At 38.7% G+C, this 13813-nt stretch overlaps 1 protein-coding gene and 1 long non-coding RNA gene across 8 annotated transcripts in view; one reads left to right on the top strand and one right to left on the bottom strand.

The window, feature by feature from the left end:
* Positions 1 to 13813, bottom strand: part of mv (lysosomal-trafficking regulator mauve) — a 45161-nt gene that overhangs the window by 19018 nt on the left and 12330 nt on the right. For all 7 annotated transcript variants that reach the window (XM_022061665.2, XM_022061675.2, XM_022061647.2 and 4 more), the window contains exons 13-26: positions 12886 to 13253; positions 7741 to 7955; positions 7066 to 7175; positions 6198 to 6411; positions 5542 to 5766; positions 5088 to 5213; positions 4584 to 4735; positions 3580 to 3945; positions 2963 to 3041; positions 2422 to 2615; positions 1959 to 2132; positions 1267 to 1584; positions 760 to 1057; positions 134 to 252 (exon numbers count right to left, since the gene is read on the bottom strand). In XM_022061665.2, the coding sequence (XP_021917357.2) occupies positions 134 to 252; positions 760 to 1057; positions 1267 to 1584; positions 1959 to 2132; positions 2422 to 2615; positions 2963 to 3041; positions 3580 to 3945; positions 4584 to 4735; positions 5088 to 5213; positions 5542 to 5766; positions 6198 to 6411; positions 7066 to 7175; positions 7741 to 7955; positions 12886 to 13253 (2958 nt within the window). The remainder of the gene's footprint in view (positions 1 to 133; positions 253 to 759; positions 1058 to 1266; positions 1585 to 1958; positions 2133 to 2421; positions 2616 to 2962; positions 3042 to 3579; positions 3946 to 4583; positions 4736 to 5087; positions 5214 to 5541; positions 5767 to 6197; positions 6412 to 7065; positions 7176 to 7740; positions 7956 to 12885; positions 13254 to 13813) is intronic.
* Positions 9233 to 13781, top strand: LOC147873703 (uncharacterized). Its single transcript, XR_015535278.1, has 4 exons — positions 9233 to 9413; positions 9728 to 9895; positions 11133 to 11237; positions 12246 to 13781. It is a non-coding gene; the product is annotated as an uncharacterized LOC147873703 (long non-coding RNA).

The following is a 13813-nucleotide window of genomic DNA, read 5'->3' as shown; positions in this document are numbered from 1 at the left end:
TTGTAATCATCAGAAGGACGGTGATGGAGGCAGTGAGCATATATAAAACATCGGCCAACTTCTACAAGACCACACGGCACAATATTCTGAAAGGCTGTAATTTGCTCAATTAATAGTTGAAACTATAATTTACCTGCAAATTTGTTAAAGCCTTATTTAATTTCTGAGGATCCACAGGCTGAGCAAAGTCAATCTCTTTCGTATCTTTTGAACCCTTCCTTCCAGATTTTGATTTAGCTGCACGGTTGCCACCTTCAAAAGAGTAACACATATACATGACAAATAACAACATGGAAAAACACATAAAATAATAACTGGTAACACAACAAATTCAAAATCAGCACCTGTAGAAGTGAAAAATAAAGACAAAGTATTTAAAAATAATATAAATCCAATAAAGAATTATTATAAACTGGTGGAAAGTAGCAGTACTCCTGTCTTGGGGTTGGTTATAGGGCTAAGAACCTTTCCATGTTAAAGAAATATAGTTTACAAAACTTTAAACAAACCTCAGAATTATACTGACCTTTGGAATGATCCAGATAACATCTGAAGGATATGAGAATTGAAATTTTGAAGGTACATGAACAAACTTCAGTGAAGTTTTCATATTATAGTTCTCCTTCCACATAACAAAGAAAATCATGAGTCTGCCAAGAAGAATTAAGTCACTAGCATCGATATTCACAATAATAGTGCAAACTTAAATAGTGAATCAAAACTCAGACACCAGGGCTACGTATGGAAAAAAAAGATTACCTGTCTTTCCGTGAGCAACAGGTCTTGGTGATGGTCCAGGCTTGGTACTGAGGGCACTGCCAGTTCCACTGAGATTAAGAGGGTTGTTTGGAGGTGTTGGAGAAAGAAGAAAGTAGAAACTGGACCGCAAATGCGTAATGTAGGTGGCGCTTGCCCGATGCAACAGGACGAGGAAGTCAGTAACTGCCACGATGTGAGAGAACTCCGGTGGCGCACCCATTAATGAACGAATCAGTTCCACCAGCGAACAGCAAACAGATATATGGAGCTGAATTGTCTCTTCGTACAGAAATCGTTCCTGAAGGAATAAAACAAATACAGGCTACACTTGATAAACAATCATGTTTTACGAAACAAAATCAAGATATGCCATTGTCTTTTGTAGCCCCAATGAAGCTTACCATCATTTGACAAATGCACAATTTAATGGTAAAATATATGCACACAGATCCTTAAACTGTTTGCATTTCATCTTCTTAATAAAATGTTATAAAACAATAACCCAACCTTGCAAAAGAGAAGAAGAGCTTCCACCATTCGCACACGATTCAACTGGGCAGCATTAAATTCACGATATGGATGGTCATCCCGCAAAAGAACGTGCAGCGTTCGGAACAACGTGCCCAGAACGCCGCCGCCTTCCTCATCAAAGGTACAATCTTCTTCCTTATTGGCAGCACGTTCCCAGTCACGCCATGAACCAACTATAGTTGTCAACAGAAACGAATTGACAATAACTGCATCAGAACGAGTTGCTATGTGGAACCGACGAGGACCTGGCTGGTACTGGAGGACAGGTTTGTCACAGCAGGTGTCCAGAACAGCCTGAAAATGAAAGTGGTATTACACTCATAACTCTCCTTCATTTTCTACAATTGACTGATAATGATAAGCCCAAATGCCCTCAAGAAGATGAAAGTCCACTGATAATGACATACACCGTGGGAAGATGCTGTGCTATGTTAACGACAGAGCTGTTATTATGATTTTATTGTTACCTTGGTTGGTCAATGAAACAAGCTGGAAAAGTTAGTACATGAAATTATGGTAATGTTAGGTAGTGATTACAAAGAAGTGATAAAAAAGTGGTAGGAGGAAACTTTCTGGACTGTGTTTCAATCATGTATTATTCCAACATCTGGTTGATGTGACTAATGGCGATAAATTACAAACACCATTCAGATATAATGTTTTCTTACCTTGAGCATGTGATGTCCAGCTACACATCTTGGTGACTGCAGAACTTTAAGGAGTAGTTTGTGGCAGTCCTGGTTCACAAACTGCGAGAACAACTCACTGTCACTCTGAACAAGCTTCAGCAAAAGAAACAGCGTGCGAGCCTGGTATTCTTGAGAAACCTTCAGCTCAACCACCTTCAAACAAAACACAGATAAAAACAACAAAAGTAGCGATAATGTTACTAATTTCTTTGTTTAAGGCACAGTTTATCATCATAATCATCACTACCACTACCACCGAATCAACATTTTCCTTCATCTTCAGTTGTCACAGGGTGCAGGGGGAATAACATATGATAAGATAAATTGTAAATGACGAATAATAAGGTCTGTGGGGAAAATCGGCATTCTACATGGTACTGAATCAAACGGCACAGCATACCACACGATAAAAACAAAATCAAACAGGGTTGCGTAAACTTACCCTAGCAAAGAGGAAAAGAAACACGGGTGTACCACCCAAGATGGATGCAGCAGCTACTAGGCCCTGGTAGCGGCGGGAGTTGAGCGGCGCCAGCAGCGTAGGACTTAACGACAGAGGCAACTGCTGACTGGCTCGCTGATCTAAAGTCACCACACGAAACCCCGGTTGCCCCGGGAAAAGAGAACCAACTACTCCTACGACAATTATCAGCATTTCAATTTCAATACGAAAAGCAACGGTGAGGTAATATTATATGAACTCCATAGTATGAATTCTTTCTTCAGCACCTTGGGGGGGAATCTTAATAAAAACCAAGACGCACAAGGAGCAGAAATATCATAGTATACTCTATAATAGTTAATTATAGTTTTGTTTGAAGTTAGTTCTACTGTTATAGAAAAGAGAATCAAACTTTAAAGTAAATTCCCATTGTACTTCTTGCACCTCAGCTTTTATCTATCGTAATAACAAAATATCATGTGCGGCATTTATACCAGAATTTACAAAATAAATTTCTTCCTGATGGCATACATCAACTTACCTCCAGGATTAGTTACCACTTGCGGATAAACACTGACCACCTTAGGATTCTGGGCACAGTAAATCAGAAGTAAATTATCCTAAAACATAAAAATGGAACCCATCACAATTTAGAAAGAGTAGATCTTATTTTACAAAAATTATCCCAGCAGTCATTCAGATTAGGGTCCCATGCACCCACTTACTTACTCGTCCATTTTGGTACATTAAAAAAAGAAAACAAGGATTTGTACGGAAAATCTGAACTACATATGCAAAATGGAGTACTATTAACAAATTAAACCAAAAGCCACATAAATATGGAAAACCTGTTAATGAATGTTAATGTCTGTAGAAAATACACCAAGAAAATGGAAAGAGTTCAAAAGAATGAAATACACTTACACGTACAAGAAATGAAAAATAAAGAATATTCAGTACAAAGTTAAAAAAAGGGCAAAAGAATATTTTTATATATCTTAGCAACACATGAAAAAAAAAAATGCTATACAGTAGCTGTGCAGTCAAAGAAGTCTATGGTCTGCGATGCTCAAAAGCTGGGATCAAGAGTCTGAATCCCGCATGGGACACGGATACTTTTTAGTACGCGAAGGAACACAAAAATTAAGGGCAGTTTACCTGCAGTTCTTTCAGATTTCCCTTGTTCCCGTCGAGAACGGCATCCCAGTCAATGCCACAGAACAATGTCTTGGGTCCAAACACAGATGTAAAATTGGGACTGAGCTTATCTACGTCAGCACAGTCAGTCAGGTTAGTGTAGTTGGGGCCCAGTCCCACCAGGTACACAGCCCGCTGCTTGGTAAATACAGGGCTCCTGAACACCATAACACTACCCAGATACCAGGACCCAGAACAACATTCTGAATCCAATGCGCCTATGGAATGACCCAGCAGCAGACACGTAGCTCGAGTTCTTCGAACCAGGAGGCCGGTGAACGGAAGCAGGACTTTTGCTTCCTGCCAACCATCCATAATTAGGGTAACCTGAATTGTCAAAACCACACCAAAATATATATAATATGTAACGCTTTGTCATTAATTACATCAGAAAAACAGAGGTCAGCATTTACCAGACAACACAGTGCAACATCCCAGAAGACAGTCAGTCATCTTCTTAATTTTCTTGGTTACGTAACCTTTGGTAAAATAGGTATTTCACAAAAAATAAATGTAGACATATGAATTACACAATACAAATGGCTCTAAAAGGTTACATTTCTTAATAGATGTAGATATTTGTGTCACATTTAAAATATCCATAGTTCCATTACTTTCAGGAATCACGCCCAAAGATCATATGAAATTTCTGACTGGGAAGGACGTTAACAATAAGATCTTGGAGCACCGACAAAGTCACCGCACATCCTAGATATCAGAAAGACACAATCACTCACCACATCAAACCTGATTATGGAGACAGAGCAGTTCTCAGAGATGTCAGTTTTAAACAAACCTCTGACGTGCCTCATCGCCTAAGAAGATTTTCATGCATTCGCCATGAAAGCTTCAAGACTTGGATATATAATTTTTTAATATGTTCAGGTGCTATATGTAAGTTGAAGAGAAATGTTTAACAGCAAGCAACTTCCATGATGTAACAAAATAATACAAATAAATTTTACCTCGATAACAGTCTTCCTAGCACGCATGTAGTCACAGACATTAACAGCTAAATGATGCCACTGTCCTGCACTCAGAAGTCCCTCGACTGCTGCTTCCGATAAAATCTCGCATGCTCGAGGGTCTGATCGAGTCAGTTTCAGTGTTACCGTACCTGAAAATCAACTTTAAATTACCTGATTTGCAAATTACTACTAATCTTCACAGCAGTTTCATTTAAAAGATGCAATGTTAAAAGGTGAGATATGTTGAGAAAGGACAGAAGGGAATCGATAAAAGTACGAAAGGGAAGAAACGGAGAGTAAGGTACGAGATATGAAAGAAATCCATTCCCTATTAAATTTCAACGGGTCCTTAAATCCGGGTTCAAATAAGACTTGTTCCTCCATGATTCCCCTTACTTAATATACACTGTCATACACAATGAATAAAAATGTACTTGGAAAAGGTAAATTAAAAAATCCTACATCTCGTATACAAACACTCTGCGAAATTCAATCACATACCAACACTAGTATCCAACCAGGCTTCCAAAACAAGTGCTTCATAACCAATAGAAAATATATGAAATGTTGACTCCTTAGTGACTGGCTTTACTCGAACTGCAGACGCACCAACTGCTCCATGGTAAACTGAAACGGACAGAATGGCATCGTAAACCTTCCTGTACTACAGACAAAAGGACTTAGAAAAGGATTCTAACCTAACCTCTAGCATTTGGTGACAGTGGTGTCCTGTCTTCCATAGGGAGTTTTCTTTGAACATCTCTCACCGCCGAAATTTTAAATTTCTAAAATTAACAGTGTTTCAGAGATTAGCGCCGTCTCAAAAGCATAATAATTTTTTTAGAATTTTAAATGTTGTAAATTATGTTTATCATGGGTTTAGTACATCTCATAAGAGATGCATTTCACAAAACACATTCAAGAACTGTGATACCGAGACATTTCCTGTACTCACCGTGATCTTTAGTACCATCAGAAGTAACACCCCAATCTGATACAGAACTACTGTCTGAGACAGCAGAAAATGAGGCTGTTCGAGTCAGGTCAGGAGCCACGCCACTGTTTCCGTGTTCCATTCGTAACCACAACGAGAGGGAGAAACCCTGAAGCCACAGTGACCATCCCAAGTCTGCGTTTAAGGGAAGTGACAAAGCACACTGAGACCACGAAGACCTTACACCTGCAAGTAACAACATTCCACATAAAAACATTTGGTCCACGGTGTAGATATCTCACGCGAAACTAAAAGGCTCTATCGCGGCCAAAACTTTGGAAATATGGAGAACGTCAGATTCCAACCACAATCCGGAGCCCACGCAAATGTGCCCTCTGACAGTAAACATACTAATTATTGGAGACAGCAGTGATGGATGCTTCCACTTAAAAAATGCATTTCTGCACCTCTTCAGACTGGCAGAGGTCAGGAAGGGCATTAAGACAACAAATTAATAAGATCACCACAGACACATCCATACTGAAGCTAACGACACAGGTAAATTGAATATCCTAAACACATTAAATAAATTCATAATTGAAGATAAAGGTTAACCAAAGAAATATTTCATAAATGACAATACAAAACGTTGAAGTCGCTATCTACAAGGTCCTTACCTGCTCTTCTATGCTGCTGATGAAGTGTTCTAGCCAGGTTTCCAGCTCCGTTACCATCTCCTGTGGGACTATCAGAAGTAGGACTGTTTGATCCTGACGTTCTGTTGTTGGGTGCAGGAACATATGCTTCTGCTGTTGCCGGGAAGCACAGAATGTAGTTCGGTTGTGCACGGCTACTAGTTACGAGAGTAGTAAGCGCCGTCAACAGAGGTCCCTGCAAGCATTAGGCAAGCGTTAAGTTGACATCATAATCTAGACAATATTTGAAGATTCCACAACTGAATGCAATGAAGTCTTCTAAATACTGGTACCAAGACTATGATGTGAGCCTTTATGTTGTACCGTTTCTGCACTTACAACATTAAATTAAATTCATTGCACGTACATTAGTTATCCTTTGCTTTCGTAAATTACTAAAACCATTACTAATGCACGTACGAGATTAGACAAATGTACTTAGATTAAATGTATATCCCTGCTGCATACAATTCCTAGTAAAATTACTGCAGTTATAACCAGACTACAAATTACTTATTCTTCCCTGGCTCTACAACCCAGCTGTGGGTCTTCGCCTCCTCCATTCGGAGGTTTCTTGGTCTTCGAAGTGTGCATTTGTGAGTAGCGAGTGACCAGCCCACTGCCTCTGCCCAATTTCTATTCAATCCTGATTTTTGTCCGCTAGAGCCATCTAGTAGAGAATCAGGAGAGACGAGTGTGAGAAATGGCCGCTGAATTTTACTTACGAAGCATCTCGTTCACGCTTGCAAGGTTCTTTCACATGCCGTAAATCTACGACGTGAGACCGCCGGCTTCATTTCCCCTCTGAACGAAGTTGTGCTTAGTTAAGAAATTAAGTAATAATACTTACCAGTGGAGGATGTTCTGACTTAAAAATGTTAAGATACAAGGACAGCTCTTTGGGACTGATGTTGTAGCAAGCAAGGAGTGTCACAAGCTCCAGGGTGATCCGCTGCAACTCTGAATAACATAAATGAAATTTATTAAATTAATACAAATATTTAGCAATTATAAAAATAAATCAAACAAGAACATCACGATAAAAGAGTTTAACAACCTAAATGCATAGTGATTCTCCATTCCACATCATATTTCATGCTTTTAAAGGAATATTTTTATTTTTACAGTCTTATACTGATGTTTGCACTGCAGTTACAACAAACTTAAGACCCAATTTCTTAAGTAATTTGTTACCCAGCCTTCACAGAGCTGTTTATTATATCACCTATCAATTCTGTTACACACAGCCCAAAAATTTCCATTTCCTTTCTTTCGCAAAATCTATTACTTCTTTTGTATGTCTAGTTTCATTTAAGGTGGCCAAATTTAATGTCCAAACACTTACAACATTCTTAAGTAAACTAAGACACAAATAATAATTATGGATAATACTTCTGTTTTAATAAAATACATTTATGGTGTTGAAAAACACTCACTATTATGTGAGAACACTACAAATTGTTACCCTTCGTAATTACTGTATAAAACAATGAAAGCCAATAACTGACTGGGCTTATACGCTCACCACTGAATTTAGTTTCGCTGACAGACAGGATGGGAGTGAACCCTTTGAGTAACTTCATCATGAGATCACTGTTTGCCAGCAGAAGGCAGTTGTGTACATTATCACGACATAAAGCAACGAGCCGCTGCAAACAGTGAACCAAGCCCTGAAGATGTGTTGACTCGGCTGGTCGATCAGGGTACGAAGCCGCGGCTTCAACTGGCATGTCGTAATACCTAAAACAATATAGTCCAAGTTAATGGTACTATTGGTAACCTAAAAAATATTGAATCCACGTTCTGATATAGTATGAAAATCAAAGCAAAGTCAGTAAGATTAAAAATATAAATAACAGTCTTCATAGTTAGCATAAGTAGGCCGAGAACTGCTGAAGACTGGTTTCTCTGTCATCAAATATTTTCGTTGTAACCACGCTGATATTCTACACACAAATGCACACATGGCTTAAGAATATATATGCATATCTGCTTATAATTTTCCCACTACACACCATTTCGCCTCTCCTACCCCTTAGCTGCAGAGCTGAGGTATCACGCAGAAGAATAACCATTCTCAAATAAAAAGAACATAATAAAATTGTTGACATGCGATACCGCAATGTTACTGAAATGAAAGGACCTCTGAAACGTCGGTAAACTTCTACCAGACTACATGGCACAACAACCCAGAAGAAAGCCATCTTCGTACTCACCGTCATAAAAACCTCAAATTGTACAAACTTTCAATTACTTTCTATTTTATAATTCGTGGGAATGGTTGGGTATAAACCCAGGACACTGAAGAACAAAGCGACTTTTAAAAAGGGCCACATCTGATCCCAACAGTGGCCACAAATCATAAAATAAAAAAATGTCATTAAAAAGGCAATCAACCACTTGGAAGACAGAGGAGAGCCCTCACTAAATCTCATGTACATGAAATATACCCCAGACAATGAAAAATGTCAATATATCATCTTCAAATGTACAAACCATTGTCACAATCAGAAATCTTAATGACGAGTCCTTCACAGACTGCTTCACCCTGAACCCCACACCATTCTGTGGACATTTCTCTATATAATTTATTCTAAGCACACTTTAATTAGTTTTTAATCTCACTGCAAAGATCACTTGTATTTGTCGAGCTTATGAATAACTACACGCACATTTGAAACAGTTTAAAATAATTCATTATATTATGATTAAGTGACAGACTTTTAGTTATAATCCAACTTAAAACTCCTCTATAGTTTAGACGTAACAAAGTAAAAATTACTGTAACATGTAATCACATTAATAATCATACAGATTTAATTTTTTTTTAAAAAAATTTAAATTCCAAAGCTATTTTGTAAAAAGTAAAACTATATACTAACAAGATAGAGAGAGAAAATATGTTATATCAACAGAAATTTGACCACTCACTCACTCACTTTGAAAGTTACAGCAGTGAATTAAAAACCGAACGTCATAATTGTTTTCAAACCTTCCGCAACACGTGCTTAATAGGCCCACCATAACAGTTTAGCCTATTCTCGATTCCACCATGTTTGAGAGGCGAAGTAAACAATATGGCGAAAGTATGTGTCAGTGAGAGAGATGGGCTGTTACTTTAAAGAACCATTACACAATACCTTCATAATTTTAAATATGTTATCGCAAGGAATGTAATTATTTGGTCCTTTTTGTGAGGTAAGGGACTAATTAAAACTATTAACCGTAACTGTTCATCGTAAGTTTAGTAATATTCATTCTGAGACGTAACTGCCTTTCTATATTTTTAAGTTTCAAGGGGTAAGGCTGCATCTTGGTATGGCTACAGCTCATGCTGACTAAGGAGAGTCTATCGGTACTAACAGTTATGCATACGTAAAATTGTTACAATAATTCCGACCTGAAATTATCGTGTGCTATGTTGCTAACACATTGATTGCTCCACTGTTAATTGTATGTGCCAGGAGAGAAGTGAAACGTATATTTTACATTAAACCCAATTCCATTTCCAGATAAATGGTTTTAGAACAGGTAGTACACAGTCACAACCACGTGGACCACAGATGGTGCGGGGAAGAGGGGGTATTATTTACCTTGTTTCTCAAACATGGTGGAAACGAGTATTGTATGACGTAACTTCCGCAAACGTGCGTACACGGAATTCGCTGGAGTAAAAAGAGGTACCTGTCACACGTTGCAATATTGAAGAGACGTCACTGATTCCAGAAATATGCAAACCCACACGAACACGATAAAAAGCTAAACATTTATGTGTAAACATCTTGGAGCATGGTTAACACAGCAGAGCTTACGCCCGATTTTTCATCACCGACAATCGTACAAGGTCAAAGAGACAAACGAGAACGCATTCATATTAGGCCTAGAATTATAAATGTTTACGACGCGCTTGCTGACATAAATTCCTAACCCTCATCATGCAAAATCAATTGCAACACTTACGAACTTTCGTTGATTATCGACTACAACTAGAAAAATATTTCTATGAAATTTTACCGACAACAATGCTTCGTCCTTGAAACTGTGTAAGTCGTTGATAAGAATCTAGTTTGGAGGTTCGTAATTCGAATATATTTCCCAACCTGCGTCTTAAAACCCTTTTGTATTATAATTAATAAATAATCCAATATTCAACCAGGTTAAAGTTTTTCTTTAATTGAAACACAATTAAAATGAGACGTGTTATGGAAAATATCTGGACCAAAGAAGAATTAAGTGGAAATGGAGAACATAACTCTCCTACATTCTTCAGATATTTAAATAAAAGCGGTTATAGTGGACTATGCATTAACGCAGATGGGGGAAACAGTAAGTATGTACAGAATTTTCTTATGGAGACATGTTGATAGGAAACCAGTTTGACCTACACAAACATAAAAATAAATGTAAATCTTGTGTGGATGAGATTGGATTGAAATGACTGAGGACTGGGTCCAATGACAGGCGTTGCTGTCGATAGTGCTGAACCTACAACTTTGGTTTGTACCAGTTTATTTATCAAACTGTTTTATTGCCTTTACTGATAGAATTATATAAAATTATGTTTATTTTTAGACAAAGTAACATTTATTCAATTTAGTATCTCATAGTTTCTGGAATGTTCTTGAGCGTAAACAGCCTTGGCTCCCCTCAAACGGTACGAAAGGAGGAGAATTTTCTTGAACAATTATGGGAATTATATAAGGGCAGTGTTCTGTGGTATTGAGTTCAGTTTAATTTGTAAGTCCAATAATATGCCTTTTATGCACTTTAATTCAAATAAATAACCTCCCTGTACGTCTTCATGCATTGACGCAAGGATAACGTGAACAATTATCCCTTTACCATCACTTGGATGTTATAAGTACAGTTTTAATATTATCATAAGCAAACAGAAAATGTTGGTGTGTGGGATTTCAGGCTTTCGTGGCGGCGAGTTTGAAGATGGCCGTCTTCTGGGTTTTTGCAAACTTCTACTAGACTACAAGGCGCAACAACGCAGAAGACATCCATCTTCAAATGCAGGTGCTTTTGTGCATGCAGATTTTGTTTTGCAGCATATCTTTAAAATAAAAAATAGAGCTTACATCCTTTAGGAATATAAAAACAAAGAAACTTAACAATATCCTGTATGAACGTATAAATCAATCACAGCCTAAGCATCATGCCATGCCGAAACACGGGATGCAGAGTTCCTTTCTCCAATCATCTTTATCCCCCCCCCCCAAAAAAAATTAAGAATCCCGAGACAATTAACAGGAGACTAGGTGGTCCTCAACTGTTACATAAATCATAAATAAATTTTAACTTCTTAAAATATTATTAAAAGAATTTCATCTTCTGAACTTTAAATTGGAGAGAAAATGCAACACATTAAATTATATATTCTTACCTGCATATTTCCACAGAAGACTCTTTAAGTAACTTCTGTGTTTGTAATATTAGCTACAAGATACTTTATTACCTTCAGAAGAACTTTTTCTTCTTCTGAAAGGAATGACACAGAAATAAAACAAAGATCATAATTGCTTACATTCATATCACTCAGATACTCAGGCATTTTGCTAACTAACTAACTAGATGACTTACCGAACCCGAAGGTTCATCACCTAATTAACCAAAGCCCTGTCCTGGGCCAACAAAATCCAGTCTCCTTCAACTCCTATCTCCCATATCTAACATTATCCTCCCATCTACATCTAGGTCTCCCCAGCGGTCTCTTCCCTTCAGGCTTCCTGACCAATACTTGGTACACACCTCTTGTCCCATCCATGCGCGCTACATGCCCTGCCCATCTCATTCTTCTCGATTTAATCACCCTGACAATATTGGGGGAGGAGTACAGATTTTTAAGCTCATCATTTTGCAGTTTTCTCCACGTCCCATCGTCTTCCCTCTTAGGCCCAAATATCCTCCTTAACACCCTGTTCTCAAACACCTGCAATCTGTGTTCCTCCCTCTGAGTGAGAGACCATGTTTCGCACCCATACAAAAAACAGGCAAAATTAGTGTTTTGTATACTTTAATTTTCAGGTTTCCAGAAATCAGACGGGAAGACAAAATATTTTGAACTGAGAAGTAGCAAGCATTTCCGGAATTTAGTCTTCTCCAGGCATTTTGCTACTATAAATAAATTGCTTGAAACTTCATACTGTGCGGACAGACATTACAAAGAATAGAGAAACGAGAGCCGTCCCAATGGAAAGCACGACTCTGAAAATAATATGATAGAAGAGCAGTTGAAATCTGATGACGACAACAAATGAGCACATAAATAAATATTTAATTTACATACAAACAACCATGCAATGGAGGAAGACTCCTCACTCCAAACTACTTCGGTTCATTCGAACTGCTGGGTCATGAAAACACAACAGTTCATCACCCACCATTCCGAACAACCTCTATTACATAAATTTTGCTAAAGTGACAGACACAAATGATGGCGGCCGAGTTTTGGAGATGCTTCTACACATCTAGTGTCAAGCCCTCGTGAGCCAATCGGCTTCAGACAGGTGGTTACTTCAAGGACGAAGCACGCGCCATTTGTACGTCTGCCTCCGCACCATCCACCTTCCTTCGTGTCGGTCACTCTGACATCAAGCTTCCGTAACTCCCGTAGGTTTCTAACACCGCGGGTATTCTACCCGCTCTTCTCATCCACTGGACTAACCTTCTGTTGAGATGAACAAGAAGTTCTACAGCCAGAAGACAGAGTGAAGGATGTGCAATGTCATGAGGAACTCGAACCAGATTCAATACGCCGGGCGTTACAGAGACGGGAGTTGCCAGAGCGGTCGTGGTGGCAATTGAACTACTTGATTCTTCTCCGATATCACCGACGCTTACACAGTTGGTCACACTTGTACCAGAAACTTCCAGAACTTCTACATCTGCCTCATAACCTTCGTCTGCTGTCACATACGCCTCACTTCCCCCCTCACTTCCATCCCCTGCCTCGGCTTCATCCTCGTCTTCGCCTTCGGACATACCCTCATCCCACGCGGCACCACCGCCAACACCAGCCAACGGCGAAGGAAACTGTTAACACCGATACCAAGTTGAACTTATCATTCACGCCCCCAGTTATTTAAATATAAATTTCAAGTTACAAAGTACATGTTATTTAGATCTTCCAACATAATATGTACATTTCTCATCTCCTCCATTCTCTGCAATATGCCCTGCCCAGCGAATCATATCTAATATCATCACCTAATAACAACACATACGATATAAATTATGAGATCCCAAGAGCTACTGGTAGGGCCTCCCTAGCCAGATTGGTCGAGGGGGAGAGGTCAGACTAAGACAGGTACCCTGGTCCTCCAGGTTGGGGCTAACAACCTTGCACCGTAAAAAGGAAGACGTTTTGAAACCTCGATCAAAGACTCGGACAGACGGACCTAACAGAGCACCGAATGGAAGAGGAGAATTGAGGAGGCCATGGACTGAATACGGACCGGAGAGCCTCTCCATTATATAAGAAAAGATATAAAATACCTTGATACAAGAAGTTATGTAATGTACTTATTATATACATTAAATCAGTAAATGTTCATCATAAAACCTTACTCTCCTGTTCCACTTCACTACAGTCA

This window comes from Zootermopsis nevadensis, unplaced genomic scaffold, assembly GCF_977971745.1.
Source record: "Zootermopsis nevadensis isolate Lab colony 2312 unplaced genomic scaffold, Znev_1.0 Znev_ptg000016l, whole genome shotgun sequence".
NCBI classification, from domain to species: Eukaryota; Metazoa; Arthropoda; class Insecta; order Blattodea; family Termopsidae; genus Zootermopsis; species Zootermopsis nevadensis.
This window is presented reverse-complemented; position numbering and strand designations above follow the sequence as displayed.